Source organism: Electrona antarctica (assembly GCF_951216825.1).
Source record: "Electrona antarctica genome assembly, chromosome: 8".
NCBI lineage: Eukaryota > Metazoa > Chordata > Actinopteri > Myctophiformes > Myctophidae > Electrona > Electrona antarctica.
The window spans coordinates 55,618,857-55,632,212 of NC_136789.1; the positions used below are offsets into that span (position 1 = coordinate 55,618,857).

The 13,356-nt window shown below is 43.6% G+C and overlaps 2 protein-coding genes across 3 annotated transcripts in view; both read right to left on the reverse strand.

Annotated features, from left to right (window-relative positions):
• Positions 1 to 13,356, reverse strand: part of LOC306928857 (scavenger receptor cysteine-rich domain-containing protein DMBT1-like) — a 58,299-nt gene that overhangs the window by 43,409 nt on the left and 1,534 nt on the right. The window contains exons 3-14 of the mRNA XM_079509131.1: positions 12,794 to 12,972; positions 12,476 to 12,668; positions 12,275 to 12,382; positions 12,046 to 12,168; positions 11,836 to 11,958; positions 11,590 to 11,712; positions 11,302 to 11,445; positions 10,823 to 11,191; positions 10,043 to 10,342; positions 9,726 to 9,876; positions 9,256 to 9,283; positions 671 to 800 (exon numbers count right to left, since the gene is read on the reverse strand). Of these exons, the coding sequence (XP_079365257.1) occupies positions 671 to 800; positions 9,256 to 9,283; positions 9,726 to 9,876; positions 10,043 to 10,342; positions 10,823 to 11,191; positions 11,302 to 11,445; positions 11,590 to 11,712; positions 11,836 to 11,958; positions 12,046 to 12,168; positions 12,275 to 12,382; positions 12,476 to 12,668; positions 12,794 to 12,972 (1,971 nt within the window). The remainder of the gene's footprint in view (positions 1 to 670; positions 801 to 9,255; positions 9,284 to 9,725; positions 9,877 to 10,042; positions 10,343 to 10,822; positions 11,192 to 11,301; positions 11,446 to 11,589; positions 11,713 to 11,835; positions 11,959 to 12,045; positions 12,169 to 12,274; positions 12,383 to 12,475; positions 12,669 to 12,793; positions 12,973 to 13,356) is intronic.
• Positions 1,230 to 9,687, reverse strand: LOC306928430 (uncharacterized protein). 2 transcript variants are annotated; one of them, XM_079508533.1, is made up of 11 exons: positions 9,540 to 9,687; positions 9,370 to 9,447; positions 9,027 to 9,283; positions 8,258 to 8,509; positions 8,121 to 8,136; positions 7,123 to 7,220; positions 6,560 to 6,634; positions 5,782 to 5,844; positions 4,431 to 4,487; positions 4,103 to 4,168; positions 1,230 to 2,449 (listed from the first exon to the last, which is right to left on the reverse strand). In XM_079508533.1, the coding sequence occupies exons 3-11, from the start codon at positions 9,118 to 9,120 to the stop codon at positions 2,442 to 2,444; spliced, it is 729 nt and encodes a 242-aa protein (XP_079364659.1). In that variant the 5' UTR covers positions 9,121 to 9,283; positions 9,370 to 9,447; positions 9,540 to 9,687; the 3' UTR covers positions 1,230 to 2,441. The 2 variants fall into 2 exon arrangements, with proteins under 2 accessions (XP_079364659.1, XP_079364660.1); XM_079508534.1 differs by lacking the exon at positions 9,540 to 9,687 and having other exon boundaries at positions 9,370 to 9,484.

A 13,356-nucleotide genomic window follows, 5' to 3' on the forward strand; every position in this document is an offset into this window, starting at 1 on the left:
TCTTGGAGGCCCGGGGCGGAGTTCGCCGTCCAAGTTCAAGGTCATGGTCAAGTGCCCAAGCCGGAGATTGATAAATAGGACGGAGATTAATGATAACAAAACCGTTCGCATCGCTCTAGAGCCTTGTTGCCCATTCCGATGACGTGTCAAAACGTGACACGTCATCGAAAATGTCCCCTGCCTGTTTAGCTGACGAAAACGAAAATCTTAAAACGATCATAACTCCCGATCTAAATCATCCCGTCTAATTCTGAAAAAAGATCCTGTGTTTGACGGCCTTCCGCGGTCCAGTCGCAATAGATTTATTATTACCTCCCGTTGTTGTCGATCGACTCTAGAGCGGTGTGGCTATTGTTAGCTGCTACACAGACATGCACACCAGCTTCCGGTGCGCCGGTAAAAGTGGTCCGTGCGCTATAAATGATGGGCACATGGATGAAATGGATTAAATAGTTCCAGGCCTCCAAAGTGTTTTTAACCTTGGAACACTAAACCCACATTTTGTCACAAACCATCACTAAACCCAGGTATTGTACCCAATATAGAAATTCCATGAAAAATATTTCTCATCGAAATATTAACACATTTCGCCCCATAATTGTATATATATATATATATTTTAAAAAAACCTTCTCACAATAAGATAAGTGAAGCACTCACATGATATTACGCAGGTTGATGTAAACTTCATCTTGACAAGTGACTGGAATTCTACGTAATTTCACATTGACCCTCTGCTTCTTGTTGGCTGCAGTGCAGTATTCACACTGTCCTGTCACGGTGTGGTAAGAATGCTCAGCCTATCACCAGAACGTAGCAAGTTCACACTTTTTTCGTTAGGACGTGCATTATGTCCTAAATTCTCATGAAATGCAGTCTGAGGACATGCCGTTTCCTTGTGCTGTGGCACAGAATTAAAGGTACATATAAACTATATTGAAGAATGTCAGTTTCACTGTCTCTTGCTTAATGCAGATTCACCATTAGTGGTGAAAGAATGTACATGACATGTGTACCTATATGTGCGGACCATGGCACACACGTCGTGGCGCACACGGCCGCTTTTGAGTAGAGCACAAGTCCAGATAACCCTTTCTGTTGTTAATCCCACAGTCAGTCACAATCTTGAAACACACTTTGTATTCTCTTTTTCTTTACTTCCATTGTATAATTATGCATTTATATCTGGCTGGCTAGCCATTTTCCCAGATATATCTATCTGTGTTCACTCATACATAAATATAGACACGCAATATAGACAACACAGTGTAAAGAAGAACTATAAACCAGGACAGGAAAGAGGAACCTGTCTTTCTACTCAGTCATGCATACATTTGCATATAGTTCCAGGTTCCTGCTCCTCCCATCATTTCATCATCATCAGTTTCTCAGTAAGTGACGAGCCCAACGGTTTGTAGGGTGCCCGGGTCCTGCATGCAGACGCCCTGCCTTGGTGAGAGTCTGACAGGGTCAGAGTGTGAGGCTGGCTCTTTTAGAGAGGAGCTTGTAAAGCAGCAAGCTGGCAGCAGATCACCTTGATTGCACAGGTAAAATGGAAAGTACCGCCCCATCTTAAATGAATAAACCAAGCCTCCAGCGCTGCACTCTGTCTCTGACTCTGTCACTCTCACCAAGGAGGTGCTTAGCTGGTGCTGGGACTGAGACGCCAGTTAATTTTAAATTAACAGGACTATTGTTCATTAAAACAAAATTAAAACAAGGCAATGAATGCTATTTTGTTTCCATACAATGTGCATTCATTTTTAAAATGAGGCAAACATTATTGTAGAATAATTTGAACTCATAGGAGAACACACCGAAGAAGGCTTTTCAAGCTTAAAGGTTTGTCCCATCGTTTCCCCTTTCATATGTCATAAATTGACTCGTTTTTGGTAGTTCAAACATGTTCTCTAAATATATTAAACATGACATAAAATAGGGAGGTGTAGTTCTAATAGTTTAACAGTATGTCCAGCCCTCGTCTAGAGGTCTAGCTGAGAGACACAAAACAAGAGGCTGAAAAGGTTAACTACTAAAGTAAATGCAAAAAAGGTGCAATTTATTGTTACACACGGTGAGATTTATATTTACAAGAATAGTGAAGCATCAGCGTGCAAAAAAACAAAAACATAAAATACTATATGCTAAACATGTAAACTTAACCTGCCTGGTTAAGTTTAATGTAAACTAACCCCTGCCTGAAAAAAATATGCAAGACTACAATAAATACAAATACAGTAAAACTCCCTACTAAACTAAAACAATCATACAACACTGCTGTTTCATACTGCTCCATTCTCTTCAGTATGATGGACATTTGGGCATGACCTTCCCTTAATGTTTGACGGTGCATGGATGTAAATAACATATGGTTAAAGTGTAAATGCATGTGACTTCTACCACGCTGTCTTCTCTTCGCCATGTTTTCCGGACATCTTAATTTACCAACCTGGAATAAAACAACAGCATAAAGACTTTAAAAAGTCCCAGACATTGAATAAGACGACAATATCGAGGCCATTTCATTTCCATTATCGACACCATTACAGTTTGGAAGTGTGTTATTATCAAACCCTAGCCTAGCCTATATCCTCATTTCAAACCTACAGAAAAGACAGTTTAAACATGGCAATGAATATACGGAGCTAAAACAGTGTGTACATTTTGATCTCGCATGATATTAAATAGTGCACTTCGCCAAGCGATAATGGCATCGACACTCACAGAAGTTCTATTTAAACATTATTGGTGACTTAATGGCTGTTGTTTCTATGGAAAGATGAATTGATCATATCTTGTAACAGTGTCTACCAGGCGATGAAACACTGTGTACATACGGTATGTAAACATGTTTTGTAACACGGAGGGAGAGAGGGAAACAGATCTCTGATCTCAGTGGTGCTTGTACTGAAACTTGATGCATGCAATATGATATAAGGATGCATGAGCCTGACTCTGATTACAAACCACCTGAACGCCAGCTTCCGTATTCTGGGGGTAACATAACCCCAATATTAACAATCGACAAGCTTACAACGTGTTCTCATAGATTGCAATTTTCGGAAAGAGATTTGGTGTTGACTGAAAAAGCGGTCACAAGTACAGAACCAACTTAGGTCCAGTCTTGAGGGGTTTTTAATATAGAGGGATAGGGTGACAGTATAGGCTGATAGTAAACGGGGAGAGAGATGAGGGGCTGACATGCAGTAAAGGCCGTCGGGGTCGGGAGTCGAGCCCGCGGCACACTGCCAGACTGGATTACCAGTCAAGGTGCCCAGACGGCTACGCCAGCCGCCCAGGCCGGTTAAAGAGGTTTTAAGGAAGCAAGATAGTTGTAGTAGGCTACCCTGAGGTAGCCTAATAATGACAGCTAGCCTGCAGCTTCATTCATAATTGTGTCGTATATCTCCTTTAATAATACAACTTTCAGAGGGTGAGTGAAGGATTGCTTTCCAGAAGTCCTTCTGATGGATTTTTCTTCATCCATAAAATAGCTCTGAAAGTGAACCAAACAAGCGTGTACGATGTAAGTGTATCTGAACATATTTGTTCAGAAAAGCATTCCCCCACCCCTGCCCCGTTGAATGTTTGTATGTTTTGTTCGCTGAACTGTGTTGGTATTTTGTTGTTGTGTCAATATTGCATCTTAAACTATGCTTTTTTTTTTTTTTTTTTTTTTTACTGTTGGCCATCTGGCTGTAAGTTGTCGCATCCATTCTAATTGTGTTTGATTTCCCTGCTTTTTAGTGAAGTTTGTTGTACAGCACTTTGTGACTTTGTCTAGAAAAGTGCTATATAAATAAAGTTATTATTATTATTGTTATTTCTATATGAGAGGCAGATCATTCTGTTTTCCCCAACGTGAAAACCATATATGGTACATTTGTGGGCGCTCCCTGTGTTGTGTATCACATAACACAGAAGGACCGTGTAATTAACTATTTAGTTGTCATAACAGCTACAAATGGTGTAATGGAGGAGTAACATAAACACTTAAATCATGACAACGATGTTGAACAAAGACACGACGTCTTGACATGACTATTTATGGTTATGAGCAGCATCAGCTCTGCAGCTGTTCTACATGAAGACAGAATCTTACCACGAGATGTTCCTGCTTTGACCTGAGAATAAACTGTATCTTCACTCTGCTCTGGAGCTGCTGATTCTGGAAAATCAGGACAATACAACAGACAATGTTAACAGAGATCCTAAGTAGGCTAGTAGTGCATTTAAATCGACACAGTATGTTGATTCAAGTGAAGTTTCAGTCTTTATAACCATGTGAAGCCGTCTATAATTATTACATCTTTTCAGTATTTTCTGTAGTTTTCTCATGTTTCAATGGAACAATGTATAGAGATAAAACTCAAAGCATATTGTGAATTTACAGTGTTTGTAGGTGGATGTACAGTATATATTTAACGTACCTTTCTTATTCTTGTCTTTGTTTTGGTAGTTAACTTGGGCATACATCACATCTGCTTCTATAAAACACAAACAGAACAAAGTGTTATTTAGGCAAACCTAACTGTGTGTGTGTATGCACGTGCATGTGCATGTGCGTGCGTGCGTGCAAGTGTGTCTTTTTCTTGTGTATTGTAGGGCAGGCTATATCTAGAGCACTGTCTGACTGATCAACTTCAAAGTTGTCATGTCTAATATTGTCGATCATATCAGACCCAAGGTTGTGATGATGTGTTGAGTGGGTATTTGGTTGGACCAGCAGTCCAGACGTCTCTGTCTGTCTGTCCCTTTGATGCCCACATAATATAATGGAGACAACTGATATGTCACCAATATGATGCCATATCATAACATCATAGACTGGACCCAACAGGTACAACATGTAGCCTACAGCCCTATTGCATAACCAGAGAGGCATGCATTACCAATGGACATTGTTCCCCAACAGGCATCACACTACTTTCTTAAAATATACATTCACTAGTAAGAGACCACACCTCTACTTAAGTTAAAGGAGCATTCAGTCATTTGGGTGATTTGGAAACCCCCCGGTCCGCCCCGGTAACAAGATGTGCACATGCACGCACTACAGTGGGGGGACACGCGACAGGCCAACAGCACACACACCAAGGCCCGCCCCCGCTCGATCATGATTGGCGGAAGGCCCCTCTCTATCCTGATTGGATGAAGGCTGGGCCACCTAGCCAAAAATGAAACCTGACCCCAGGGTCCAAAAAAGTGATATTTTAATTAAGTGAAATCACTGAATATACCTTTAACAGTGTATTGAAACATAATGAGATGTATGTGGAATGGGGTGAGGAACCCAAGGTAGGGCGAGACTCAGGGTGGGGGGCATAGTCGTAGTCATAGCGAAAATAGCCGATCTACAAGCGCAGTACTCACAACCCATGTTTGGTCTGTCGTGAAGCAGTACAAACAACTTGGTGGAGAGATCGCAGGTGTATTTATACTGTGGTGATTGCACCAGGGATTGGCTGTGGTGAGAGGAGGCAGGTGTAGTGGATATGGGTGATTGGGAATGGGGAGTGGTCGTTGAGTGGAGGCGGGAGGTGATTGAGAACAGAGTGGCAGTGATAAGCAGAGGGTGGTCTCCACTACTCCTGAAACTATGTTGTATCAATACAACTAGGTACCCATATTGTACTATATGCTGCTATATTGGAGGTAAACAATTAACATAACGAAACCCATGATAAATTACACCCAGTAGGAAATCAAATGTACTGTACTAGAGTTTGTGGCTCAGATAAACAATGTACCGATAGAAACTGAATAGGCCTAAACAAGTACCTGTGTGTGATCCAGTCTTCACTTCAGAATACACAGAACTCTCAGATGGATCAGCACTTGTCTCTGTGGAGGAAACTCTCCGTTAGGAAGACTTGTATTTATGCTTACTCAATACACATGATGTATTATGAAGACAAAGGCTGTCATAGCTTTTGAATAGTACTGTACACATAGTCATCGACTTTATGACATGCATAGAGACTAAAACTCTCTGCACAACAGCCCATTCATGCTCATGCTATGGCTCATTTATCAATCTTGCGTTGACCAAATACACGGGCATGATATGTTAGACTCAACAATGCAACAGACAGCATTCATCAATCTGTCACTACTTTGACCTGAGCGTAGCCAACAATCAAATCTCAGCTCGTGTACGCAAGTATCTTTCATCGTAAAAAGGCGGCGCAGCAAAGTCTGACAATCCTCCGACAGGCATCTAAACATTATGCAGCAGCCACTTATTCACATCAAATGCAACGACCATCATTATCTAACATAATCCTACATATATAAAGTGGTGGAAGTATGGGGTTAACAGATGACTTAATTGCGCGCGCGCACACACACACACACACACACACACACACACACACACACACACACACACACACACACACACACACACACACACACACACACACACACACACACACACACACACACACACACACACACACACACACACACACACACACACACACACACACACACACACACACACACACACACACAATGTGGGCTGTGTTAAAAAAAAAGACCACTTTTGTTTGCTCACCCTTCCTTTTCTTGCCCATATGTTTCAACTCAAGCTGTGAATATGTCACATCACTGGACTCAGCTGCTGGCTCGTCTGAAAGAAAATAATCATAGATTTAAAATCAAATCATCTGCACCTAAAATAATCATTTAAATAAGCAGTTGTCATCATGAATTAGGCTACAGTAGTCTACAGTATACTATGCTACATTACTGTACTATTTACAGTCTAGCCTAAGACCGTTTCTTACTAGGTGTTGGCACCACCTGCTGGTAAAGGAAGAAATAGGTTGACTTGATCAGTTAAATTCAGGCTGGCTGGCTGGCTGGTGGGCAGGCTGGACCGACCGAACGACCGACCGACCGACCGACCGACCGACCGACCGACCGACCGATTTATCAGTGTCTGGGTTAGGGTGTAAGCACACTGCGTCATTTCCATCCACCAGCTGTTTAAAAACCCGGAATAGAGACGCCTGGACTAGGCGTTTTCTTGCCGCCTCTTGACGCATATATGTGCTTGCGCCCATAGTGATACAGCTGTTATGCGAGTGAATGATTGTGATTGGTTGAAAGGCTGACCATGCTGATGTGAGGAGTGGCCATCGCCTGGACGTCCACTCTGATTGGTCCTCTGGTCTGCTGCTGATTCCTGATTGGTTCCCTGGGACTTCACAGATCTATTTCAAGATAAATATTTAGCATAAAAAGGTTGTGAATAAGATGTGTTCATGTTTTAGTATGACACACACACGCACACGCGCGCACACACACACACACACACACACACACACACAAGCACACGCACCCGACCTCACTTTGTTGGTTAGTTGACTAAATAGTAAATAAATATATCAATTATTAGTGTAGTTACATCTTAAAGGACCACTTCGCCACTTTTCAACCTATCTTCATATAATAGGTCCTCACTAATAATCTTGAAAAAAATGGCGCAATTTTTTTCTACTCGGTCTGTGTCTCATAGGAGGGCTGTGGGCAGTTCAGAAACCGTCTTCCAGTGACATCATCGATGGGGAATACAAGCTAAAACTGCAGGCTTTCTAGTCCTGAAAAGTTGCAATGCGAAAATGGAAGCCATCGTTCTCACGATAATGAAAACATTTTTGTAAAAAAATCTTGTTTAAAAAATAATCTGCCTAATGATGTCACTGGAAGACGGTTTCTAAACTGCCCACAGCCCTCCTATGAGACACAGACCGAGTAGAAAAAATCGTGCCATTTTATCATGATTATTAGTGAGGACCTATTATATGAAGATAGGTTGAAAAGTGGTGAAGTGGTCCTTTAAGTGTTAGGCTAGTTTGATGGTGGACTCATATCAGGCTGGTTTGCACAGTATGTACAGTATATGAAAACATCCAGTCTAGCAGTTATTTATTATTTATGTTGTTCTTTTCCCAATAGTCACCATATGATAGGTTGGCACATCTCTCTAATTATCCATGGAAACTTGGCAGTGGCCATTACACATTTCTACTACAATAATTATGAATTAGCCCCCTCCGTCCCCTGTAATTGTCGACTACCTGTGGGATTCCTAGAAACAGAGCAGTACCTACCTGACACAACATGGATCTGTAATAATAAAAAAAAAGAATGAAATAAAACTGTTATGTATAGTGTTTTACAAGCACTCCGTGTACTGTACAGTATGACAGCATATTTGCAGATATAAACCATTGATTTTGGTTCTCACCTTTAGATGTTCGGTACCGACACAGCAGGAGCAGAAGGATGGTCAGCAGAACAACAAGTCCCACAACCAACCACGCTACATATTGAGAACTCTGTTCCATAGGTACAGGTACAGTCAATGGAGGTTCAGTAGATCCAGTCACTGGAGGTTGAGTAGATCCAGGCAATGGAGGTTGAGTAGATCCAGTCACTGGAGGTTGAGTAGATCCAGTCACTGGAGGTTGAGTAGATCCAGTCACTGTAGGATGAGACACTATGACAACAATATAAATATCATTTGGAATAAATAGATTAGTGTTAGACAACTTTTTTGAAGCATTTAGGCCACTGCAGTGCTTCAAAAAGGTGTGACTCAAATGGGCAGCATTATGCGTGTCTTAAGTACCAGGTCTTATGACTTAACTTAAGACCTGGAGGCGTGGTCAATGCTGTTTGGCCACTCAGAATAGCCAAATGGCATCGATCACGCCTCCAGGTCTTAAGTTAAGTAATAAGACCTGGTACTTCAGACACGCATAACACTGCCCTTATGGTTTAAAAACTAATTGAGATCATACATATTTGTTAAATCTTACACAGTCTATAACAGTGCATGGTTCCAAAACCTTTTAAAACTATGTCAAGGACCCCCAAACTCATTAGACCACGGACCCCACTTTGGGAACCACTGGTCTACAGATTAATACTTGCACGTGTATATATGTATGTCTTTTCCAATTTCCTACCATAAATGTAAGACTGAATTACAACATGAATGGGTTTACACTTACCTCTCACTGCCATCCAGCTCTGTGGTGACTCTCCTCCAGAATATTTACACTTGTAGAATCCCTCATCAGACTCAGATACAGCAGGTATGATCATCTCTCCATTGGTGTTACTAGTTTGGACCGGTTCTTCATTTCTATAAAAGTCCACGTTGGAGAGAGACGAGTGTGTTCTGTGTTTGCATTGAAGAGTGACTTCATGTCCCTCAGCCACAGGGTGAACAGGACTCACCAGGATGACAGGACCATCTGTAAAACAGCTAACAAGTTAAAAACATCCACGTGTTAGCATTCACACTGAACTAGTACAAAACGTGTAGCTATTGAATGAAGTAACTTGACTCACTGTGCTCCGTGATGTTGACAGCATTGCTGTACTCTCCTAATCCAGACTCACACCAGAACACTTTGGTGACACTTTCACCTGCACGTAATAGTTTGTTTTGATAACCGTAGTTCATGAAATGAAATGAAATGAAATGAAATGAAATGAAATGAAATGAAATCTATATTTACCCAGGGTATCTGGGCTAAGCTCAAGAACTTGTTTCCAGCCAGGCCCTGCTCATAGAACACATTTCATCGTAGTGGTTGATGCCTTGTTCAAGGGCATTTCAGCGGTGGTAATTTTAACGTGTCGGACGGCTGGTTCGAACTGGGAACCTTCCGGTATCTAGACCGCGCCGCTATCCGTTCGGCCACCGTTCGGCCACCGCTGCCGCTGCCATCACTCTCCATTCAGTAGATTTTCCCTCACATCTCACCGAGTAAGACTTAGAAATAGAATTATGCTCAGAGAGGAAGTGTTGAGTTCTGTTAGAACTCACTGTGAGAGAACCTGAAGAATGAGCATCTAAAACACAACACAGGGTCAGAGGTCAAACAGTTAACTCAGGAAGAACGAGAAACAGACCATAGAATCTGAGCAACAATAGGAGAAATGGGGACTAAGTGCAGTAAGTGAGACTGTCTTGAAAACATAAAATAAATCAGAATGATGGATTAGGAGTCACACTCACCACCAGACCACACAAACTGACGTTCACTGTATCTAGTGTAATGAACTGGGTCTCCTCTCCCAGCTTTACACGCATATCCTGCTGTTCCTGTAGGATCATGAATGATGAAGGAACCTTCTACAGTTCCATTGAGGCTACCAGGTAAGAGCTCATACGTGTAGTTGTTGTGTGAAGGTTTAGGAACAGCTCTGTACCAGTAGAAGCTCCAGTCTGCAGATGATCCTTTAACCTCACAGCTCAGAGTCACTGAGACTCCAGGACTCAACCATGGAGGAGACACACTGAGAACAGCATGAGGTTCTGTTGGAAAGTACAATTACTTGGATTAAAAACAGCTCTCAGCTCTCTCATTTTTCTTTTATTTAGCACACAAACACAAAGCATGCTAAACTGATTATGTCAACATGCAATATCTGGACTGGATTGTATGTTACAAAATGTCAGAATCCACTTTATTTGCTTTTGCTTGTGCTTAAAGAGTGACTTTGGGATCTGTTTCACTTTGCAATGTAAGTCAATGAGGAGACTATGGAATATAAATTTATAATGAATCAGAACGGCCACTGAAGATACCTCACCAAGATCTGACCATTACACCATGGTAAAAGGTTAAATTCAACTCTACTCAACCTCTACCGAAATTTAATTTTGCATTTTGCCTTTACAGTAAAAGGCATGTAAAGATAATCCTCAAAGAAAATATCAATTCAATTATAACACATTGGAACACAACATATATCAACCCTGCAGTTAATACTGTATATAGGCCTATATATTTACCTTCACAAACAACACCAGCATCTTCATTGTGACGACAGTTGTGGTCTCCAAACTCTGAATGTCTGCACTGTGAGAGACGTGATTCACTGCCTGAACACCTGACCTCATCCAACCAGATGTTCCCATCACCTTTACCGAAGAATGCCTCCTTTGATGCGTACAGAGCCCGTCCACAGTCTAACTGTCTACACACTACCTGGGCATCGTTCAGGTCCCAGTTATCATGACACACTGTCCCCCACCTGCCATTGTAGGAGACCTCTACTCTGCCTGAACAATAGTGTGATCCGTCGACCAGCCTGCCATGGTAGGAGACCTCTACTCTGCCTGAACAATAGTGTGATCCGTCGACCAGCCTCTGTCCCCCACCTGCCATGGTAGGAGACCTCTACTCTGCCTGAACAATAGTGTGATCCGTCGACCAGCCTGCCATGGTAGGAGACCTCTACTCTGCCTGAACAATAGTGTGATCCGTCGACCAGCCTCTGTCCCCCACCTGCCATGGTAGGAGACCTCTACTCTGCCTGAACAATAGTGTGATCCGTCGACCAGCCTGCCATGGTAGGAGACCTCTACTCTGCCTGAACAATAGTGTGATCCGTCGACCAGCCTCTGTCCCCCACCTGCCATGGTAGGAGACCTCTACTCTGCCTGAACAATAGTGTGATCCGTCGACCAGCCTCTGTCCCCCACCTGCCATGGTAGGAGACCTCTACTCTGCCTGAACAATAGTGTGATCCGTCGACCAGCCTGCCATGGTAGGAGACCTCTATTCTGCCTGAACAATAGTGTGATCCGTCGACCAGCCTCTGTCCCCCACCTGCCATGGTAGGAGACCTCTACTCTGCCTGAACAATAGTGTGATCCGTCGACCAGCCTCTGTCCCCCACCTGCCATGGTAGGAGACCTCTACTCTGCCTGAACAATAGTGTGATCCGTCGACCAGCCATGGTAGGAGACCTCTACTCTGCCTGAACAATAGTGTGATCCGTCGACCTGCCATGGTAGGAGACCTCTATTCTGCCTGAACAATAGTGTGATCCGTCGACCAGCCTCTGTCCCCCACCTGCCATGGTAGGAGACCTCTACTCTGCCTGAACAATAGTGTGATCCGTCGACCAGCCTCTGTCCCCCACCTGCCATGGTAGGAGACCTCTATTCTGCCTGAACAATAGTGTGATCCGTCGACCAGCCTCTGTCCCCCACCTGCCATGGTAGGAGACCTCTATTCTGCCTGAACAATAGTGTGATCCGTCGACCAGCCTCTGTCCCCCACCTGCCATGGTAGGAGACCTCTACTCTGCCTGAACAATAGTGTGATCCGTCGACCAGCCTCTGTCCCCCACCTGCCATGGTAGGAGACCTCTACTCTGCCTGAACAATAGTGTGATCCGTCGACCAGCCTCACTGTCCCCCACCTGCCATGGTAGGAGACCTCTACTCTGCCTGAACAATAGTGTGATCCGTCGACCAGCCTCACTGTCCCCCACCTGCCATGGTAGGAGACCTCTATTCTGCCTGAACAATAGTGTGATCCGTCGACCAGCCTCTGTCCCCCACCTGCCATGGTAGGAGACCTCTATTCTGCCTGAACAATAGTGTGATCCGTCGACCAGCCTCTGTCCCCCACCTGCCATGGTAGGAGACCTCTACTCTGCCTGAACAATAGTGTGATCCGTCGACCAGCCTCTGTCCCCCACCTGCCATGGTAGGAGACCTCTACTCTGCCTGAACAATAGTGTGATCCGTCGACCAGCCTCACTGTCCCCCACCTGCCATGGTAGGAGACCTCTACTCTGCCTGAACAATAGTGTGATCCGTCGACCAGCCCCATGGTAGGAGACCTCTACTCTGCCTGAACAATAGTGTGATCCGTCGACCATGGTAGGAGACCTCTACTCTGCCTGAACAATAGTGTGATCCGTCGACCAGGTAGGAGACCATGGTAGGAGACCTCTATTCTGCCTGAACAATAGTGTGATCCGTCGACCAGGTAGGAGACCATGGTAGGAGACCTCTATTCTGCCTGAACAATAGTGTGATCCGTCGACCAGGTAGGAGACCATGGTAGGAGACCTCTACTCTGCCTGAACAATAGTGTGATCCGTCGACCAGCTGTGATCCGTCGACCAGCCTCACTGGATAATCAACTGAGTGAGAAGAAAAGCATGAAACGTAGTGTTATAACTTAATAAGAAGAAAAATCACACCCGTGTGAACTGAGTGGTGTAAGGTCTTATATAGACTGATCAGCCGTGGTCTGACGTAATGTCGGACGTAATGAAATCACACCCGGTTGAACTGGGTGACCGTAGCAACCATGCTAATTTTTTGAGCACAGACAGACAGACAGACAGACAGACAGACAGACTAACAAAGCCATTTGTAGGAGTGGTTTACACCACTCAATTTAAATCCATTGTGTACAATGTCATAATGCCTGAACATGTTACAGTATGAGCCTGTATGCCAGCTCCCTCAGCCTTCTGTACGCATAATTCTTAGTTCCAACTATGGTGGTTTATCTAGTAAAA

Excerpts from the sequence above, each read along its gene's own strand:
- LOC306928430 (XM_079508533.1), bottom strand. The coding sequence starts at position 9,120 with ATGATCATACCTGCTGTATCTGAGTCTGATGAGGGATTCTACAAGTGT. Across the intron at positions 8,510-9,026 it reads GAGCTGGATGGCAGTGAGAG|TGTCTCATCCTACAGTGACT; the intron begins GTAAGTGTAAAC and ends TTGTTGTCATAG. Across the intron at positions 5,845-6,559 it reads TATGGGCAAGAAAAGGAAGG|AGACAAGTGCTGATCCATCT; the intron begins GTGAGCAAACAA and ends TTTCCTCCACAG.